The following is a 21,724-nucleotide window of genomic DNA, read 5'->3' on the forward strand; positions in this document are numbered from 1 at the left end:
TTTCACCATGTTGACCAGGATGGTCTCGATCTCTTGACCTCGTGATCCACCCGCCTCGGCCTCCCAAAGTGCTGGGATTACAGGCTTGAGCCACCGAGCCCGGCTATAATCTCTTTTTTAAAAAGAATTTTATACTAGAGAAGTACCTATTTCAATTATCCATTCAGCTGGGCACAGTGGCTCACGCCTGTAACACCAGCACTTTGAGCAGCCAAGATGAGAGGATCACTTGAGCCCAGGTGTTCAAGACTAGCCTGGGCAACAAGCAAGACCCCATCTCCACCAAAGAAAATTAGCTGGTGTGATGGCACACACCTGTAGTCCCAGGTACTCAGGAGGCCAAGGTGGGAGGATCACTTGAGCCCAGGAATTTGAGGCTACAATGAGCAAGGATTGTGCCACTGCACTACAGCCTGGGCAACACAGCAAGACCTTGTCTCTAAAAACAAACAAAATATTCATCACTCTCTTTTAAAGTATCTTCTATCAAAAAATCCACACTTGCATGCTTATTGCAGCACTATTCACAATAGCAACAATGAAAAGTCAACCTTAATGTCTATCACAGATGAAAGGATAAAGAAAATGTGGTATACACACACAATAAAACATTACTTGGCTACAAAAAAGAATGAAATCATGTTATTTGCAGAAACATGGATGGAACTGCAGGTCATTATCTTAAGTGAAATAAGCCAGATACAAATATCACATGTTCTCATTTATACGTATGAGCTAAAAAATTTGATCACATGCAGGTGGAGAGTGGAAAGATAGATAACAGAGTAGGAGGGGCGAATAGGGGAAAGAGGGGAAAATGAAGTGGGTTAATGGGTGCAAACATACAGTAAGAAAGAAGAAATAAATCCAATGTTTGATAGCAGAGCAGAGTGACTACACTTGACAAAAAGGTACAGATACCCCTGCCTGACTTGATTAGTATGCATTATATACATGTAACAAAATTTCACAAGTACTCCATATAGTTGTAAGAAAATACAAGCAGTCTGGCAGGTATGCCTGTAATCCCAGCACTTTGAGGCTGAGGCAGGTGGATTACTTGAGTCCAGGAGTTCGAGACCGGCCCGGGCAACATGGCGAAACCCTGTCTCTACTAAAAATACAAAAAACTAGTCAAGTGTAGTGACACACACCTGTAGTCCCAGGTATTCAGGAGGCTGAGGTGGGAGGATAGCTTGAGCCCAGGAGGCAGAGGGTGCAGTGAGCAGAGATCGCACCACTGCACTCCAGCCTGGATGACAGAGCCAGACGCTGTCTTAAAACCAAAGAAAAAAGAAAATACAAGCAGTCTGATAGTACTGGAATCTAAAATAAAAGATGAAGAAGGATAAAAGGTGAACCTCAAGTGTGACTATAAACCAGATTATAGTGGACTTTGTATGTGATGCTATTTTAATTTAGACTGTAAGTAAAGGGTAACCACTTTTGAATGGGGAAAACATGGTCAGATATATATATTAAGTCATTTCTGAAGCAATGTGGAGGACAGAATTGAGAGGGACCACATACAAAACAAGGAGAATACAGGTGAAATTGCAACAGCCTAGGCAAGAGATGATGATAGTATATATATACTAAGACAGAGGCAGTAGGGGTAGAAAGAAAGTGAGAGATGTAGAGTGATTAGAAGATAACATTAGTGACACCTGGTAACTAATTAAACAGGTCACTAAGAAAAAGCAGTAAGAGTTCTCCCTTTTCAAACCGCCATCTGCAGTGGAGCCGCCACCAAAATGCAGATTTTTGTGAAAACCCCCATGGGGAAGATCATCACCCTCGAGGTTGAATCCTCCGGTACGATAGAAAATGTAAAGGCCAAGATCCAGGATAAGGAAGGAATTCCTCCTGATCAGGAAAGACTGATCTTTGCTGGCAAGCAACTGGAAGATGGACATACTTTGACTACAACATTCAAAAGGAGTCTAGTCTTCATCTTGTGTCGAGACTTCATGGTGGTGTTAAGAAAAGGAAGAAGTCTTACACCACTCCCAAGAAGAATAGACACAAAAGAAGGTTAAGCTGGCTGTCCTGAAATATTGTAAGCTGGATGAGAATGGCAAAATTAGTTGCCTTCGTGGAGAGTGCCCTTCTGATGACTGGTGCTGGAGTGCTTATGGCAAGCCACTTTGACAGACATTATTGTGGTAAATGTTGTCTGATTTACTGCTTCAACAAACCAGAAGACAAGTAACTGTATGAGTTTATAAAAGACATGAACTAAAAAAAAAAGAAAAAAAGGTAAAGCAGTAAGAAGAGATTCAGGGATCACTACTAGGTTGCTCACTTGAATAATCTCAGAATAAGGCAGTACCATTAAATAAGGAATGAAGGAGAATAAAGCATATGAAGGCAGGGTAAGGGGATAGAGAGTTGATGAGTTCTATTTTAGGCTTGTTGAGTTTGAAGTGCCAATCCAACACTAAACAGAAATGGTCAGTAAGCATCTCAGCACATAAAGCTAAAAGCCAAAAAGGCAAAGTTCTTCAAATCAAATGTAGCTTGGAGATGTACTTGATTAGGCTCATACTATGTTTAACTAAAAAAAAAAATCAGAAGATTTCACTTAAAAATTGAGATTTCACATCAGATCTGGCAACTGAGCATTCATGGCAATAACTGGCTGCAGCCAAGGTCCAATTACCCTCTTTAAATAGGGCATGCACTTCACTTGAAACCACAGCCTCAGGATTCTCTCTATATAAATCAAAACCCACTTTATTCACTTATGCTAATGAGCTGGCCCATGAAGGCACTTGTTTGTTTTTGATCTTTTTTGTGACCCTGGTCTAAAAACCATAAGCCCTGATCAGGGTCACAGGAAAGATCAGGGCTAAAAAATAAATTTAGATTCAATATAGGCTGTGTTAAAACTGCAAGAATGATAGGGAGAGACACAGTTTTGAAAACCATCAACACGGTCTCAATCTTGGGGCAAAACAATATTTAATGATGCAGACTTTGTGCTTTATAATATTCCTATCACCTTAAAAGTTGCCTTTACCATATTCAAATCTTAATTCAAAAGTCACTTTCCCTGCGTATATTTTAATCTCTTCAGCAACACTGTTAGTCTTTTATATGCTGAGTTTTCTATTTATTTCCAGGTAGATTTTTTCAGAAATTGCTAATAGTATCCTACATATCTATATGCTCTAAAAATGCAAATTGCATTGAATAAAGTATTATCCTTTATACTGAGCATAAATTGTACCCTAGAACTTGAAGAAACAAAAGAACCAGGAGAAGGTTGGAAATACACCCTATGAGAGAAATGTATTAATGTTATTTACCCTGGAAAAGAGAATTCGAAGGAAATTAGAATAATCTAGGTGCCCTCTATAGCATGGCCCTGTGCTAAATTTTGTAGGTGGTAAATAACAATACAAAGGGAAATCTGACAGAGTCCTTGCCTTGAAGAGCCTATGGGCTGGATGGGGTACTATCAAGTTCAACAGTCAGGTGAATTTCTTTCTGAGATGACAGTTTTAATACATGAGAAAATATAACTTAAGAATTACTCTCTAGCATAAGGCAGCTAGAGAACCTTAATTTAATACCCCACAGTCAGCAAAAATTAAATATGACTAACAAGAAAAAAGTCAAAGGTAAATTTTTGTCAAAAATAAACATATCTGTCTAGTTATTTTTTAAAACATAAATTCTAAAAGTTACGACTGCCTTCACAGGTAAGTATATACAACACGTATAAATTTATCTCTTTCAATAATTTTTGTAAGTAACAGACAACTAGATGATGTTACAAAAACCACAGATGAATAGTAGCAAATTTTGCTAAAGGCTCGATGGATACTGGACAGCTAGATAATCACTTATTTAGCTGCTGGAACAAAAGAAAAGAGTGTCAGTTTTCCCATCTATGCTATTTATCTCCACAGACAACACACAAATACAATAACAATGGATGCTGGACTAAATATAAATATCATCATAACAGTGAGATGAAGAGAAATGAAATTAGTAAGATTCTGAGTAAATATAAAAGTTTTAAAGATCTAAGAGGTTTAAAAAAAAAAAAAAAAAAGCAAGAGAGAGAGCCAAGGTATTAACAATACCACTGAAATACATAGAAAGCACCAGAAATTCCCGAGAATAGAACTGCATTTATTTATAATGAACTTTGCTCCCTCTGGTGGTCACTAAAGGTTTTACTAGGTGTGACTAGAAATGGAGGTAGAGGACAAAGAGCAGTGGAATTGCGGAAAATAAGTTAACCTTCATCTATGTATCAAACAACCGTTCAATTTTCAAAGAAAACTTTTTTTAAAAGAAGAATTTAGAGCTTGCTGTTATGGAGGTAGCGCCGCAGGATTACAGAAATAATCACAGGTTAAAAGACACTTCCAGGGAATAGGACTGAATGAGTGTATGAGTGTGTGGGGCAAGGTACTTGTTCTAAAAGTTTCATTTTATACTCTTCCACACTGTTTGAATTTTTGTTTCCATAAGCCTCTATTATTTCCATTAAAATGTTATTTAGTGGACAATGTGGAGAAATACCTATGTCTTTTTACAAGTTTACAATCAGTATATTTTGCTTCTCTGAATTCAGAGTAGAGGCCACAATCCTTACAACAGGCTACACCATGTGCCCAACTCTGCCTAATTTTCTATTTCTCTGCCCCTCATTCTCATATACATTCAGTCCTCGCTGCAGTTTCCAGAGCACACTAGGCATGATCCTACTTTAGAGACGTGCACTGGCTGTATCCTTAATGCGCAATGTTCTTCCCCCTTCTCCTTTCACTTAATTTAAATCTATGCTCAATGTCGCTTTTTCAGTGAGCCTTCCCTTAGCATCTTATTTTAAATTAAGAAGGTACCCCTATCTCCTGTGTGCCCTATCCTTCTTCCCTGCTTTCCCTCCACAGTATTAATCACTTTCTAAGACACTACATTTACTAAAAACTATAATATTTACGTACTCTATTACTTATCTCTGTTCGACTGTAAGTTTCCTAAGAGCAGGGGTTGTTCTGCTGTGTTCAGTGCTAAATCCCCAACCCCTAGAACTAAAACTTGCACACAGCAAGTATAAAATTAATGTGTGAAATAAATGACTGACTAGTATAAATAATGCCTTAATATATGGTAGAAAAAAGAAAAAAATGCCTCATTTTATATTTGGTTCAATATAAAATGGTAATCTATTATAGATTAGGATAAATTTTAATTATATATGTAAAATACATACTATTAATTTTTTAATCAGTGAGATCTGGAGAGAGATCATTAATGTCATTAATAGGCGCTTTTGTTTTTGTCTAATGTATATGATTAAAATACCAAACACACTCAAAATTTAATCATTCTACTATTAGTACTTAAAAACCGTGTATAATAGGACTCAAAAGAAACCCATGCATCTTGGAACAAGAATCTTTTCCAAAGAGCTATGGAAAATATCAGGTATTATCTGGGAATTATGAAAAAATATCTAATTCTTTAATTTGGAAAATGTCCTCTTCTAGAACTATTAATATTTATCAGGGATAAAAACATACCTTTTTGTCCAGAGTGGAAAATACATGAAAATACCACAAGACTTACAGTTTGGTGGTCCTGCTTTACATGGTAACATTATGTATTTACAAGCAAGGAAGCCACTTCAGAATAGGGCTACTTCATGGCTCAGGGCATTCACATTAAAGAAAATGTTACCCTTCCATGTGATCAGTGAGTCACTTAACTAGTCAAAGAAACAAGGTGACTGGGATGCAGTTATTTTCCAATTCCACCCAAGTTTTTACAAAACTGCCTATTATTTGTCAAAACTCATTGAATTACATACTTAATGTTTGTACATTTCATTATACATAAATCTTGCCAAAAAAACAAAGACTCCTCTAGAGAACTTTATTGGTATATTTTCTTCTCACAGTCGTATAGGTTAGAAATTCTGAAACTACTTTCTGCATATTCTAAACTTAAGCAAATGAGTAACTATGTTGAGGATTCTGGGGGCCAGGGTTCTTCTGTTGGAGAAAGGAGTTTTAAATATGAAAGAGGGAAGGCTAGCATGTACCCTGTAGTGTTGGGTTGGAATCAGAGGTATGAATATAAACTTATGGTTTTTAGTATATAAGTAGATAAATAAATACTGATATAGGATATATATGTGTGAGAGTTACGTATTAATATACGTATATACATATCTGTGTCTATATGTATTCAACATGTGTATCTATGCATATGTATACATACATATATATGCATATATGTACAAAAGTGTGTGTATCTATAGATACATGTATTTGAGGGTATGTAATTTTAGGTCTGTCTTCTGAGAGGGCCTAGAAGCAATGACACTCCAGCAGCAATGAATATACCCTAGCAACTAGACCTGGGTTTCTAAATACTATCATCCACTAAAGAACCAAAGAGAAGCAGCCAATTCCAAGGATAGAGCAGGAAAAACATCAGGTAAGTCTGTGTAGTGGGTTGAATTGTGTCTCCCAAAAAAGTATGCCCAAATCTTAATCCCAAGTACCTGTCAATGAGACCTTAACTGGAAATAGGATCTTTGCAGATGTAAGTTAAAATGAGGTCATACTGGATTGGGGTGGGCCCTAAATTCAATTACTGATGTCTACAAGAAAAAAAAGAGGGAGATTTGGACACAGAAACATAGGGAACGCGGCCATGTGAAGACACAGGCTAAGAACGGAGCTAAGCTGCCACAAGCCAAACAATGCCTGGAGCCACCACAAGTGGGAAGAGGCAAGGAATGATTCTTCCCTACAACCTTCACAGGGAACATGGCTCTGCTAACACCTTCTTTCCAACTTCTCCACAACTTTAAGAGAATAATTTTCTATTGTTTTAAACAACAAAGTACTCATCTGTGGTACTTTACTACGGCACCCCTAGGAAACTAATACTGCTTTAAACGTCTTGTGCCAAGAAGTAAGAAAATGCTCAAGAATGATGAGGACTGTGAGATATGGCAAAGTTTCTCTTCAAACAGCCTATTCAACATTTTATTCTTTAATTCCCAGTCCTCCCCCATCCCCTGTTCTCCTCCTTTTCTTGTTTCTGACTTTACTACATGCCCAGGCATGTCACAGCACCAGCAGCATTATCAGCACCAGCTCACATTCCTTTCTTTAAAAAAAGACTAGCTCTGTAGTTCGAGATCGCCACAGATGACCCCTTCCTCCTCTCCCCTCTCCCATCATGTGTCCACCTTATCTAAGAAAGTTTAAATGTTTAGCCAATCAAGTCTAGTTTAAATTGTGCAGTCCAAACCTAGCCAATAAAGACAAGACACAAAGGCAGGAGTCGCATTAGGAATAAAAACTTCTACTCTCCTTTGTTCAAAATGCTCTCGTAACAGCCAGCCATACAGGAGGCACCCTTCTGCACAAAAGTAAATTTGCTTTGCTAAGAAGTCCTTTGTCTAAGTGCTCAATTTTCCTTACAACTCCAAGCCTTATTTCTAACAGAGACATACAAAAAAGGACATAGAAGCCATCTTGAAAAAGTTCCAAGTAGCCAAATAAATACTTTTAATGAATTATACCCCACTGAATAAAATAGAAATCCATGAATTTATACCAATATAAATACAGGAGCCATCTTGAAGGGACTCCCAGTAGCCAAAAAAATAATGATTTTAATGGGATTATACCCCACTGAATAAAATAAAAATCCATGAATCTAAACTGATATAAATACATGAACGTTGAAAGAGGCAATCTACCATGAGCCCTGAGTGTCCCTACACATTCTTGTTCAATAGTCCAGGACCTGACCATTCTTTACCTGGGCCATTTTTCAGGATTGTGTGTGCAGGAAGCCATCTACAAGGATAAGGTAACATCTCTCCATCCCCTGACAACAATCAAGCTTGCTTCCATCTGCTAAAAAAGTGGTCAATCCCCATAGCTCAGTGTTCCTTCCCTATAGCACAACCCAACATATGTAAGAATCCAGCTAGGACCACCTGCGTCATCCCTGTGGGACTTGAGTGACACAAAAAAAATCAATGCAAACCAAATGAGGCTCATACAGTTTGCCATGCCATGAATAATAAAGTCCTTTGGCTCTGACCCAAGAGTCTTGTGCCTTCTGCCAGCACCTAAGAAACAGTAACAGCCTAACTTACATTGTCAAGAACTTTCACAGTTCTTGACAATGAATAAATAAATAAATGGGAGGAAAGTTCTCAACAATAAATAAATTAAAAATGGGTGGAAAGGGAAAGTCCATCCTTACAGACGAATGCTAAATAATCAATGAGGACAAAATTATGGAGGTAAAATAATTCACAAATATTAAAACTAGTGGGTGAAATCTGACTAGGAAAAGGATATTTACATAGTCTCAAACTGTCTCCCCACAAAGTATTAATTAATTACAAAAGGAATCAACTTCCCATTAATTACAAAGGGAACAACAGGAACTTGACAGCAGAGAAATCTGGCAGACACCACTTTACCCAAGTGATCGAAGTTAACATCCAAACATTGGGACAAACAGGTAACATGTAACTCCCGGTATGATGTGTTGAGAAGCACACAACTGTGTGGTATTCTTCCTAAAAATGTATAATCTAAATCTAAGGAAACATCAGGCAAACCCAAAATAAGGGACATTCTACAAAACTGGCCCATAATATTCAAAAGCATCATGGGCAAGAAAGGAAAAAAAAAAAAGGCTGAGAAACTGCTCCATTAAAGGAGACTAAAGAGACATGACAACTAAATGTGATACAGGACGCTGCATTAGAAGATAAATCAGCATTTTAACAATAACTATGTAGGACATTATTAAGGACATTATCATTATAATGACAAATGTGAATATGGACTATAGAGCTGACAATACTACATCAATGTTAAAATTCCTGATTTTCATCATTAGAGTATACTTATAACAGTAGTCCCCCTTTATCCACAGTTGCATTTTCCATGGTTTCAGTTACCCACTGCCAACCCAAAATATTAAATGGAAAATTCCAGAAATAAACCATTCCCAAGTTTTAAACTGTGCAGCACCATTCTGGGCAGTGTGATGAAATTTCACACCATCTCACGCCCTCCACCCCAAACCACTCCATCCTGCCTAGAACAGAAATCATCCCTTTGTCTAGCCAGTGTAGTCACACTGTCTATGCTACCTGCCCATTAGTCACTTAGCTCCCTTCAAGGTTATCAGATTGGCCGCTGTCACAGTATCATGTTTGTGTTCAAGTAACCATGATTTTACTTAATAATGGCCCCAAAGTACAAGAGTAGTGATACTGGCAATTCAGCGTGCCACAGAGAAGCCATAACTTGCTTCTTTTAGGTGAAATGTGGAAAGTTCTCAAGAAAAAAATAGTATGCTGAGGTTGCTGAGATCGATAGCAAGAACAAATCTATCCATGAAACTGTGGAGGAAAGAAAGCTTGTGCTAGTTTTCCTGTCACACCTGAAACTACAAAAAGTTACAGCCATAATGCAACATAACTACTTAGGAAGAAAAAAACATTTGCTTTGGGGACTGAAGACATGAACAGAAACGTTTCCCAACTGACAGCAGTCAGGTTAGTACCAGCTACAGTTTCAGGTACTCACTGGGGGTCTTAGAATGGATCCCCTGAGGATAAGTGGGGACCACTGCATAAGAAAAGGTTCTTTTCCTTAGGAAAAAAATCCTGAATCAGTGATAAAGGAACATGATGTCTCCAACTTATCTCAAACAATTTGGAAAAAATGTATTTATTTGCGCATGCATGCACACATGTATGTGTATGTGTTATATACATGTGTGTCTATGTGAAGAAAGAGAACGATAAAGCAAATACAACTTGTGGTGAATCTAGATAAAGGCCTTACAGAAGTTCCTTATATTATTCAAAATTTAAAAAATCAAAACAAAAACTTACACTACCCCCCAAACAAAGGCAAAATAATTACCTTGATTATAGTAGACACTGAACAACATATTCTTGAGATAAAATGAAACATACAACAGAAAACATAGTCATTTTTAAAGCTGAATTTTAAAGCACTGTTTTATACCTCAAGGTACCATAGAGCTTTGATTAAAATGATAGCTACCTTGAATTTTTTACACATATTCTTAAGTTTATACCTTACAAACGTATTTCCAGTATCAGCTCTAAAACAGAGAGCAGAGTGGTTAACAACAGGGCTCTGGACTCATATAAACACAGGCCTAAATCCCAGTGCCATCACTTGTTGGCCGGCTTTTTTGATACAGTGTCTTGCTCTGTCGCCAGATGCCAGGCTGGAGTACAGTGGCATAGTCTCAGCTCTCTGCAACCTCCGCCTCCCAGCTTCAAGCAATTCTCCTGCCTCAGCCTCCTGAGTAGCTGGGACTACAGACGTGCGCGACCACGCCCAGCTAATTTTTATATTTTAGTAGAGACGGGGTTTCACTACTTTGGCCAGGATGGTCTCGATCTCTTGACCTCGTGATCCGCCCGCCTCGGCCTCCCAAAGTGCTGGGATTACTGGCATGAGCCACTGCGCCTGGCCTTTTTTATTTTTTTGAGTTGGGGTCTTGCTCAGGTCTCCCTCTGTCACCCAGGCTGGAGTGCAGTGGTGCAATCACGGCTGGAGTGCAGTGGTGCAATCACAGCTGACTGCAACCTTGAACTCCTGGGCTCAACGGATCCTCCCATCTCAGACTCCCAGATAGCTGCGACTACAGGTGCACAACACTGTGTCTGGCTAATTTTGTTTGTTTGTTTTAAATAGAGATAGGGTCTTGCTTTGTTGCCCAGGGGGCTCTCAAACTCCTGGCCTCAAGTGATCCTCCTGCCTCAGCCTCCCAAAGTGTTGGAATTACAGAAGTGAGTCACCACTCGCCTTTGCTGGCTAATTTCAGGCAAGTTACTAAATCTCTCTGAGCCTGAATTTCCTCATTTAAAAAATACATATTATAATAGTTTCTAACTGTGAAGACTTTTTGTGAAGATATCAAAGAACAATACATGAAAAGAACTCAGCACATTCAGGCTGGGTGTGGTGGCTCATGCCTGTAATCCCAGCTGCTCAGGAAGCTGAGGCTGGAGAAATGCTTGGATCTGGGAGGTGGAGGTTGCAGTGAGCCAAGACTATGCCACTGTACTCCAGCCTGGGTGACAGAGAGAGACTCCATCTCAAAAAACAAAACAAAACAAAACAAAACAATTCAGCACATTCAGAATGCATGTTGTTCTTATTTTTTTTTTTTAGAATATCAAAAGAAAAGTATTATTTAACCTAAAAGATAATGAACTAAATGCCGAATCTCTTCTGACATGGAGGCTATGATCTGCCTCTTTCTAAAAAGTAAAGGCAAAAAAAAGCTATGAGTCAAAGGGGACCAGCTCAGTGTTTAAACTAAAAGTTAAAATGTTAATAAAACATAAAATTCCCCCTTCAACTAGATTCCAATGTTAAAATACTTTTAGAATAGTATGTTACGTATTCTTTTAATTTTATTTAATGTATTAAATAATGTATTAATTTTTAAAGTTTATTATTTAATGTATTTAATAATTCATTAAAGAATATGTACCTTTGGTTCTGCTTGGTTTACTCAAGTATATTATGTTCAATAGGTGAGATTTAGACATTTTTAAAAAACATCCTTAACACCTGTTTGGATTTCTGTAAAGAAGAACTACTTAACTACATGGAATCTGCAAGCATTTTTTTTTTTTTTTTTTTTTTTTTGAGATGAAGTCTTGCTCTATTGCCCAGGCTGGAGTGCAATGGTGTGACCTCAGTTCACTGCAACCTCTGCCCACTGCAACCACCGCCTCCTGGGTTCAAGCGATTCTCCTGCCTCAGCCTCCCAAGTAGCTGGGACTACAGGCACCTGCCACCATGCCCAGCTAATTTTTGCATTTTTTAGTAAAGATGAGATTTCACCACGTTGGTCAGGCTGACTCAAACTCCTGACCTCAGGTGATCCACCCGCCTGGGCCTCCCAAAGTGCCGGGATTACAGGCATGAGCCACCACGCCCAGCCTGCAAACATTTTTAAGAGTAGCAAAATTTTATTAAAGTAAGAAATCATAAATTCTGTCATTTATCAGAATTTATAAACTCACAGGCCTTCATAGGCCAAGTATCAGCAATAGGGTAGGGAAGAATGAGACCACAATGAGTGGACCTAAAAAATACTCTGCCTAAAGGCACTCACATTCGAGTTTTGTTTCATTTTTAAACATTGTGCCACAAATGTTCAGGCTGAGCTCAGCTCAGGGGGCACCTGTTTTGACCACTGATTTTCAGATTTTAAGCCCTCAGAACCTTGAGATATATACTTGTATGTATATTTGGTGTCTTATAAAAGATAATAGAAAATTTCTGAAAATGAACACTCATGCACATCAGACACACAGGGAAATTTCTCACACCTATAATCCCAGCACTTTGGGAGGTTGAGGCGGGTGGATCAGGTGAGGTCAGGCGTTCAAGACCAGCCTGGCCAACACGGCAAAACCCATCTCTACTTAAAAAAAAAAAAAAAAAAAAAAAAAAAAAAAAAAAACAATATAAAAAAAAAAAAAAAAAAAAAAATATATATATATATATATATATATATTTGTGTGCATATATACATACAAACACACAAAAATTAGCCATTTTTGTATATATATAGTTTGTATGTGTATGTATATATACATACACACACACACATGCAAAAATTAGCCAGGTGTAGTGGTGCGCACCTGTAGTCCCAAAGGTTAAAGTGGGAGAATCACTTGAACCTGAGAGGTAGAGGATACAGTGAGCAAAGATTCCGCCACTGTGCTCCAGTCTGGGTGATAGAGTAGTGAGACCCTGTCACCAAAAAAAAGGAAATTTTTCAATGACTTCTAAAAGGCAGTCATATCATTAAAGATATCCAAAGTTGGTTATCTCTTCCACTTTGTATTCTTAAGATACGTTTTTAATATGCCATAACGTATAAACTTTTAAAGTTCCTAACAAGTCTGAGATTTTTAAGATTCCATGATTAATGGAACAATTCCTTCATACCAGTAACAACTATGCACTCATGCAATTATGTAATTATTACAAAAATATTAAAACTTGTTAAATTCATTAACTGCTAAAATGTTTGGCCTACTTTTTTTTTTTTTTTTTTTTTTTGGGAAAGAGTCTCGCTCTGTTGCCCAGGATGGAGTGCTATGGTGCGATCTCAGCTCACTGCAGTCTCCACCTCCTGGGTTCAAGTGATTCTCCTGCCTCAGCCTCCTGAGTAGCTGGGACTACAGGTGTGCACCACCACACCCAGCTAATTTTTGTATTTTAGGAGAGACAGGGTTTCACCATGTTGGCCAGGATGGTCTCGTGATCCACTCACCTAGGCCTCCCAAAGTGCTGGGATTACAGGCATGAGCCATCACGCCTGGCCCAGCCTAACTTTTATTGAAAAAATTCAATTTGCATTTTTTACATGGTACAATGCAGCCTCTATCTCACTGAAATACCTGTTAATCATTTAACAATATTCTTAGATAGTAACCCCTCCTTTATTAAATTCTTTCTAGATGTTCTCCAATAAGTGTATCAGAAAAACAGGGTACATTTAAGTAAACAACATCCAATGCTTCCAAAGTCCAAAGCAATCTCTTTTCCTGCTGGATTCCCTAGCATTTACATTATTATTGTTTTATAGTATTAAAGATATATTTTTGATATGTTTTATCTTCTCTATTATACTTTAAACTACATAATGGCAGAAATCATGTCTTATTCATCTTTATTCCCTAATAAGAAGCATTTTGTCCTTGCATAAAAGGTGATCATAAAAAAGAAATCCAAGAGTAACTTTCTTTTTTCCAGCATAATGATAATCTCAAGTTAAACTTTTTCCAATTCTTACATAATTCAAATTTTTCTGCTTTCAAAAACTCTGCAACTCCGAAAAGCTCTCAGCATTAGCAGCTGGTTATGTTACTATTTAAATAATTATTATTAATGTTTTTAATTTTTCTGAGATGGAGTCTCACACTGTTGTCCAGGCTGGAGTGCAGTGGTCTGATCTTGGCTCACTGCAGCCTCAGTCTCCCAGGTTTAAGAGAGTCTCTTGCCTTAGCTTCACGAGTAGCTGGGATGACAGGTGTATACCACCACATCCGGCTAATGTTTATATTTTTAGTAGAGACAAGGTTTTGCCATGTTGGCCTGGCTGGTCTTGAACTCTTACCTCAGGTGACCCACCCAGCTTGGCCTCCCAAAGTGCTGGGATTACAGGCACGAACCACCACACCCAGCCAGCAATTATTTTATTAGATAAATATTACAATAACCTTATATTCTTTCAAGAAAGTAAAACTTAAAGCATGTTACTTAAAACTAAGCTTAGGTTTTAACATTTATTTCAGAGAAAGATCCTAAGTTTTTGGAAAGTATTATTTACAATCATTAAGTCTTACCTGAGGATTCCAACCTGGATCTAGCTTTCTAACTACTGCAATATATTCCTGCATTGCTTGGCTGGGGCTTGAATCACCAAGTGCTTTCCATGCTTCCCTACAATATGGAATATCCAAAATGGCCTGTCATTAACTATGCAAATAACACAAACAGCATTTTTCTTATTATTAAAAAAATTGTATGCACATTTCAAGGGTCTTGGGATATAGAGATAATAAGCTATTGGATAGAGGAGTTCTGTCTTTCTGCATGTACATTGGTCTAGAGCTATACAGACTTTATTGCCCTACTTAGGAAGCCTTTTCAAACATTTTTTTGTCCTAATCGCCCTCCCCTATGAAATTTTAATAACACAGATACACTGCTTATCTATTAAATTCTGAACGACTACAAACCACTGTAATCTAAGATTTTGTCACTCCCTCAAACCAATTTTCACACCTATTGAGAATGTATGGTCTACAGGCTAACAGAGATTGTTCTCATAAATTAACTGTGCTTACGGCATTTTGGTCATATAGAAACTAAACATCACATAAAAAACACATTCCTGAGGAAAATGGATCAAACTTCTTACTTAAGATACAAGAAATCCACCTTCCCTTTCTGCTGTTATCTCATCTATAAGCTACAATCAACTGATCCTGAGAACTTAGACTGGGACTTCAAAAGTAAGGAATGACTCACACCTGTAATCCCAGCACTTTGGGAGGCTGAGGTGTGTGGATCACCTGAAATCAGGAGTTCGAGACCAGCCTGGTCAACATGGTGAAACCCCGTCTCTACTAAAAATAGCTGGGCATGGTGGTGCACACCTGTAGTCCAGCTGCTCAGGAGGCTGAGGCAGGAGAATTGCTTGAACCTGGGAGGCAGAGGATGCAGTATGCTGAGATGGTGCCACTGCACTCCGGCTTGGGCAACAGAGCAAGACTCCGTTTCAAAACAACAACAACAACAACAGAATACTAATTAGTAAGTTAGGGACTTCCTACAGTATACATGTCAAAAGCGACATTTTAGTCGTGAACTCCCTTTTGGGTCACACTTTTTTTTCTTTTTTTTTTTTTTTTTTCCTTTTTTTTTTTTTTTTTCTTTTTTTTTTTTTTTTTTTTTTTTTTTTTTTCCTGCAGGCTGCTAGGACAGGCCTCCTTCTTGGTTTTTCCCTGCCAATTATTTCTAATTCCAACCAGGGCTTATCTATTTCCTTGATTCACTGTCAAACAGAACTCAGTCCCACATTTTTTTCATTACCTTCCTCCTTCTATAATGAATATATTTTTCTAAGGTCTTCTAAATTTTACTAAATTCCTTGCAAGTTACTTATATGCATCATAACACTTCATCCCTAAACAGATCAGCTTACACAAACTCAGGAAATTTACCATCAATACTATTATAGAGGCTATACGTTCAGATTTTCCTGATTGTCCCAATAATTTCCTTTATGGCTTTCTTCTCCACACCAGGAACCAATCAAGATCCACACACAGCACTGAGTTTCATGCATCTTTAGCTTTTTTGTCTTCCATATTGTTGGTATTAAGAGTCCAACTGTTTTATAAAATATCCCTCAATTTGAATTTGTCTAATTGTTTCCCATCTACATAGTGTTCTTGCCAAAAATGATCAATCATAATTAGAACCAGGTTAAAGTATTTCAGCAGAGCCATATATAGGTGACAAGACCTTTACAATGCACCTCACTGGTCTGATGCACTGTAATCTGATGCATCGGTCAGTCTGTCCCATCACCAGTAAGATTCATGGCTTGGTAAAGGCAGTATCTGTCAGGTTTCTTCCTCATAATAAAAAAGCAAACTGTGGGTCAGCCTGTAACCTACAGTTTTGCTCCCCAGTAGTTTTTCACCTAGCATTTTAACAACGGATTGCCTCAATAGTTTTTCCCCAATATTTCCCTCGTATTTTGTCATCTACCATTTTAGCATTTGTTGATGCTCTAGCCTAAACTATTATTATGATGGCTATAAAATCTAATGTTCTTAATTGCTAAAAACAATGGAGAAACAGGCAAAGTATAGGAAAAAAATGAAGCCATAAAATTTCATAAATTATAACAAAAACCTCACAGTAAAAGTTAACATCAGGTATTTAGAATAGTAATAAAATGCCAGAAAACTGCTGGTTATCATCAATCAAAAAACTTGTGCAAGAACATAATCAATGCACTGCTTCCTGCACTGAGACAGTCCTATACAAAAATATATCAGCTGAACTAAACAGTATGGTTAGTGACATAAGTGATTTATACATGGGTTCAAGCCCTGTATCTCCTTACATTTGGGTAACAAACTGTTGGCAGGCAGGAAATTTATCAAGGGGACCAGATTTTGTGTGGGACTGTTCCAGAATGCAAGGTCAAAACCCATATTTTAGCACTTCCTCTCTCCATAACCACATTTCATCTTTTTTCTTTTTTAACTCTACCTTCTAACCTTCTTTTCATTCCAGGGCTGATGCTCCAAAGCCTTCCTTTCTATAACTAAGATTCCCAGTTGTATGCAATTTCTCTTTTTCCACTTAGGCAAGGTAAGAGAAGATAAGGTCTCATAAATGACTAGAGGAATTTTCTGAATTGTAAGTTTAAAAAGTTTGCAGAAGATTAATCTTTTTTTTAACGTATTCAAAGAAAAAGCAAAGTTAGTATCTAGTTTTGGTTTCTCACTGAACTTTTCCCCCTTCTTCCCAAGAGTACTATGTGCACTTATTTACCGTGGCATGAGTGGGGCAAGGAACACAAGAGTAGCAAGAGACAAGGAGATAAAATTGAGACAGGGGAGAAGGGTAAAAAATGGGGATTTATCCTGCTCTTCTGCCCTTCCTATCGTTCTGGCAAGATCCCTCCAGGGGGGAGAAGTGGTGATCCATTAGGGGCTGAATGATAGAAAAGGAAAATCTCAAGCAAGAGCTCTCACAGTTACTCTCTCATGTATTAAAATGTAAGGCATGTCTGTAGGTCTGTTGTGAACCACTTATATTCCAACATGTGAGCATAAGAATCCTTCAGGAGACTTAGCTAAAAGTAGATTTCTTTAATCTCTCTCCCAATTACCTGTCACTAGTACGGTCTACAGCAGAGAGATTAATATAAAAATAATTCTTTAATCAGCTCACTGCTTTCTAGTTCCTTAACACCTTAACCCTTTCCAACAACCTCATTAAAGATTCCAAGAATTTCTTACCATTTTTGCTTTCCTTCAAAATCAAAGAAGCTTGGTTTAGGAGTATTGCAATTTCCAACTTTGACCTAAATGAAAGAGGGAAAATCAAGAACTTATTTTTCAAAGAAATGTCTGGGAAACTTTTCCTTTTCAAATGTATTATGTATATTTAGTAACTATAGCTTGGAAAATATTTGCATCTATATGGAACAGCAAAATTTAACATTCTTTGCAAAAGCAAACAACAACAACAACAAAAAAAACCAAACAGAATCAAACTTTACATACAGCCTACTTTGGTTTACTGCATAAAAGAACTATTATCTAATACTGTAATAGAGAAAAACTGGGATAAACGGTTACATTTCCTAGACTAATTATATGTAAGACAAGTTATCAATATAGATTATATACACTTCCTTATCATTTATAAAGTAAAAGAATGTTTTAACATACAATTAATAAGCTTCAGAGGTATTTATCAGAATTCATAATATAATTTCTTCAGGCTGATTCTTGTAACTCTATTAGCATTTCCTCTCTCCAAAATTCCAGGAAATAAGTGTACTACTTTTAAAGTGCCCTATTATGAAAACTCATCAATACAAATTTGGATGCCAAAAGCCATGCAAAAAAATTTCAGGGGTTTTCAACAATAAAATTCTATTTTTCTACAACGTCTTACCTCTTGTTTGTGGTCAATACTTAATTTTCATTAATTTTAATCCTCACATGACATTTGTAAACTGTATAGTTAGTATTTTCATTGAGAATAAGCATAAGTGAAATTCAAACAAGTGCAGAATTCACTATACAGCCCCCAGTTCCCACTGCCAGAAGTAATCTTCCTTCCTCATGAACTCTTATATCATTTACTCTATATATCTTCTATGGTACTTTACACTTTTTGCACCATGTGTTAGAAAGTTTTCTGTAAAGTGTCATCTTTCTGTTAGAATAGAGCCTGTAACTAACTGTTCTTAACTCATCCACAGCACCTATCTACTTCTCACGGACTTTCCCTCTGTCACCCATTATTTTTACACACTTGAATTCTGCTAAAATCTAACTGATGCCTTCATCTAACCAGAATGATCTACTCACTCCCTTAGGGATTCCTAGTTCAGGGTTTTGCTTGTGACTCCACTCACCTAAAATGCCTTTTCTTCCTTCCTCAGCTTTTCTTTCTTTCTTTTTTTTTTTTTTTTTTTTTTTGAGAGGGAGTTTCGCTCTTGATGCCCAGGCTAGAGTGCAATGGTGCGATCTCAGCTCACCGAAACCTCGCTTCCCAGGTTCAAGCAATTCTTCTGCCTCAGCCTCCCAAGTAGCTGGGATTACAGGAGCGCACCACCACGCTTGTCTAATTTTTTGTAGTTTTTAGTAGAGACGGGGGTTTCTCCATGTTGCTCAGGCTGGTCTCGAACTCATGACCTCAAGTGATCCACCCACCTCGGCCTCCCAAAGTGCTGGGATTACAAGTGTAAGCCACCGTGCCCCCTTGTAATCCTAGCACTTTGGGAGGCCCACCCCCTTCCTCAGCTTTTCAAGCAAGATGCGCATCCTTCCAGTTCTACTCAAATTTCAGATTCTAAGAACCCTTTCAGTCTATAATGATCTCACCTACCTCTGAATTCATATCAATTACCACCTCTATCGTTTGCTTAGCGATTAATCACATGGCCCTCTGCTGTTATTAAAATGTATACTTACATAGGAGTAGCCCTGTTACCATGGAATGGAGAGAACAAAGGGTGAGACAGAAGGAGCCTTTGTTGAAGAATCACTTGAGAATTTCTTGATTTTTCAAGAAATCACAGACATTTCTTGAAGAATCACCATGGACCAAACACTTTACATATTTTATCTTGAATGAGCCAAAAAATAATCCTGCTAGGTATGCCATTACAAACTCATTTTATAAATGAGGATAGAGAAACTCAGGAGGGTTGTCTCAGTTCACACATTAATAAATCCTGAATCAGCAGTCTGGATTTAAATCCAAGAGTGTTTGACTCCAAAGTTCAATATTCCTTTACTACATCATTCTGCCTTAAATCCTAAATAGAGTCTGGGCTTCCATTCTGCACTGTCTAAAATCACATTAACTACCAGATTGTTAGCCTGTAATCCCAACACTTTGGGAGACTGAAGTGGGTGGATCACCTGAGGTAGGGAGTTCGAGACCAGCCTGGCCAACATAGTGAAACCCCCTCTCTACTAAAAATACAAAAAAATTAGCTGGGCATGGTGGCGCGTGCCTGTAATCCCAGCTACTCGAGAGGTTGAGGCAGGAGAACCACTTGAACCTGGGAGGTGGAGGTTGCAGTGAGCCAACATGCCATTGCACTCCAGCCTGGGCAACAAGAGTGAGACTCCATCTCAAAAAAAGAAAAAAGGAATATGAAATAAATTATACAAGCTTTAAGACATCATAAAAATAGCAGTTATAACTGTTTTTATTTTTTAACCAGACACCACCCAGTTGTACAAACAAATGCCAATAGTTCTTCTCCATTTCTCCTATAATAACAGAAGGCTGGACACAGGATCTTCCAGCTACACATTACACATGGCCATCCAACTTCTGCCTGGGTTCTGGGGACTGGATGTGTATAAGAGTGATTAAAATACCTTCCTTAAAAAGAAAAGGAGCTTGTCTTCCTCTTTCCCTTGGCTCTGGATAGAATTTACATGTGGTGAAGGTAAGCCACCTCTGACCATGAAAATGGAACTCAGGGAAGTAGTTTTCAAATTTTTTAGTCTTGTAATCCCTTTATATTCTCAGAAATTAAGGATCCTAAAGAGCCATCATTTACATGGGTTGTATCTATCAATATTTACCATATTAGAAATTAAAACTGAGACATTTTTAAAATGTGTATTATTTCATTTAAAAATAATAAACCCATTAGATGTTAACATAAATAACATTTCATGCAAAATAACTATATAGTCTAAAAACAATTAGTGAGAAAAGTAGCACTGTTTTACATTTTTTAATTTCCTCAATGTCTGGCTTAGTAGAAGCCAGTTGCATTTGCATATCTACTGCTGCATCCAATCTACTGCAATATGTTGTTTTGGTTGAAGTGTACGAAGAAAATTCGGCTTCACACAGATATGTTGTTAGAAAAGAGAAGTATTTTAGCAGCATTTTCAAATAATTGTAGATATTCTTCTTTGATACTATGCCAAAACCTAACAGATGGTTGTTTCTTTAAGGTCAGTTGCAGTGAGGAATCTGAACTCAGATCAATGAATTTTTCATACTGTTAACACTGAAATCCATTGGTCTGACTTATACTTTGAAAGGCATCTTTTACCAACACATAATCAATCCATGAAATATTTAGAAAATATGGTTTCCTGAGTTACACAGACTTTTCAAATGTTGACACATTTCATGATATAATAGCAAACGTTCACATTCATGACTGTCACCACTGATTTCATCAAAAAAAGTTTTTAAGTACTGGGAAGCTTCAAGCTCATGGTAGCAGATACAGATTTTCCAAATTTCTCATTTTCACTTTGAAGGCTCAAATGGTATAACTGGCAACAAATATAATAGGCTTATTTCATTCATTTTCAAAAAACTACATGCCAAATACCCAAATCTGAGTAGGTATGATTATCTGTGAGTTGTTCTGTTAAGTAAAAATGATTTCCATGGAAATATAGTTCATTTTGCAACTCAGAAATTACACAAGTGCTTTTCCTCAAAATAGTCAACATAATTCTGTATGCAGCAGAAGTTACTGTGTACTTCCCATCTGATCACACAAAATTTAAGACTTGAAACAACAGTTAACATTAATAAAGTATTATTAACGTGTGGTGGCTCATGCCTGTAATCCCAGCACTTTCGGAGGCCAACGTAGGGAGATCACCTGAGGTCAGGTTAAGTCCAGCCTGGTCAACTATGGCCAACATGGTGAAACCCCATCTCTACTAAAAGTACCAAAATTAGTTGGGCGCGGTGGCAGACACCTGTAATCCCAGCTACTCGGGAAGCTGAGGCAGGAGAATCGCTTGAACCTGGGAGGCAGAGGTTGTAGTGAGCCAAGATCACACCACTGCACTCCAGCCTGGGTGACAGAGCAAGACTACATCTCA

The 21,724-nt window shown here is 37.7% G+C and overlaps 1 protein-coding gene across 5 annotated transcripts in view; it reads right to left on the minus strand.

Moving 5' to 3' along the window:
* ACBD6 (acyl-CoA binding domain containing 6) overlaps nucleotides 1–21,724 on the minus strand; it is a 210,863-nt gene that overhangs the window by 186,618 nt on the left and 2,521 nt on the right. For all 5 annotated transcript variants that reach the window (XR_001823808.2, XR_001823809.2, XR_001823807.2 and 2 more), the window contains exons 2-3: nucleotides 17,630–17,694; nucleotides 14,429–14,525 (exon numbers count right to left, since the gene is read on the minus strand). Coding sequence is in view for 1 of the 5 variants with exons in the window: in XM_017524446.2 (XP_017379935.1) it covers nucleotides 14,429–14,525; nucleotides 17,630–17,694 (162 nt within the window). In the remaining 4 variants the exon portion in view is untranslated. The remainder of the gene's footprint in view (nucleotides 1–14,428; nucleotides 14,526–17,629; nucleotides 17,695–21,724) is intronic.

The sequence above is a fragment of the Cebus imitator genome, unplaced genomic scaffold (assembly GCF_001604975.1).
Source record: "Cebus imitator isolate Cc_AM_T3 unplaced genomic scaffold, Cebus_imitator-1.0 Scaffold33, whole genome shotgun sequence".
NCBI lineage: Eukaryota > Metazoa > Chordata > Mammalia > Primates > Cebidae > Cebus > Cebus imitator.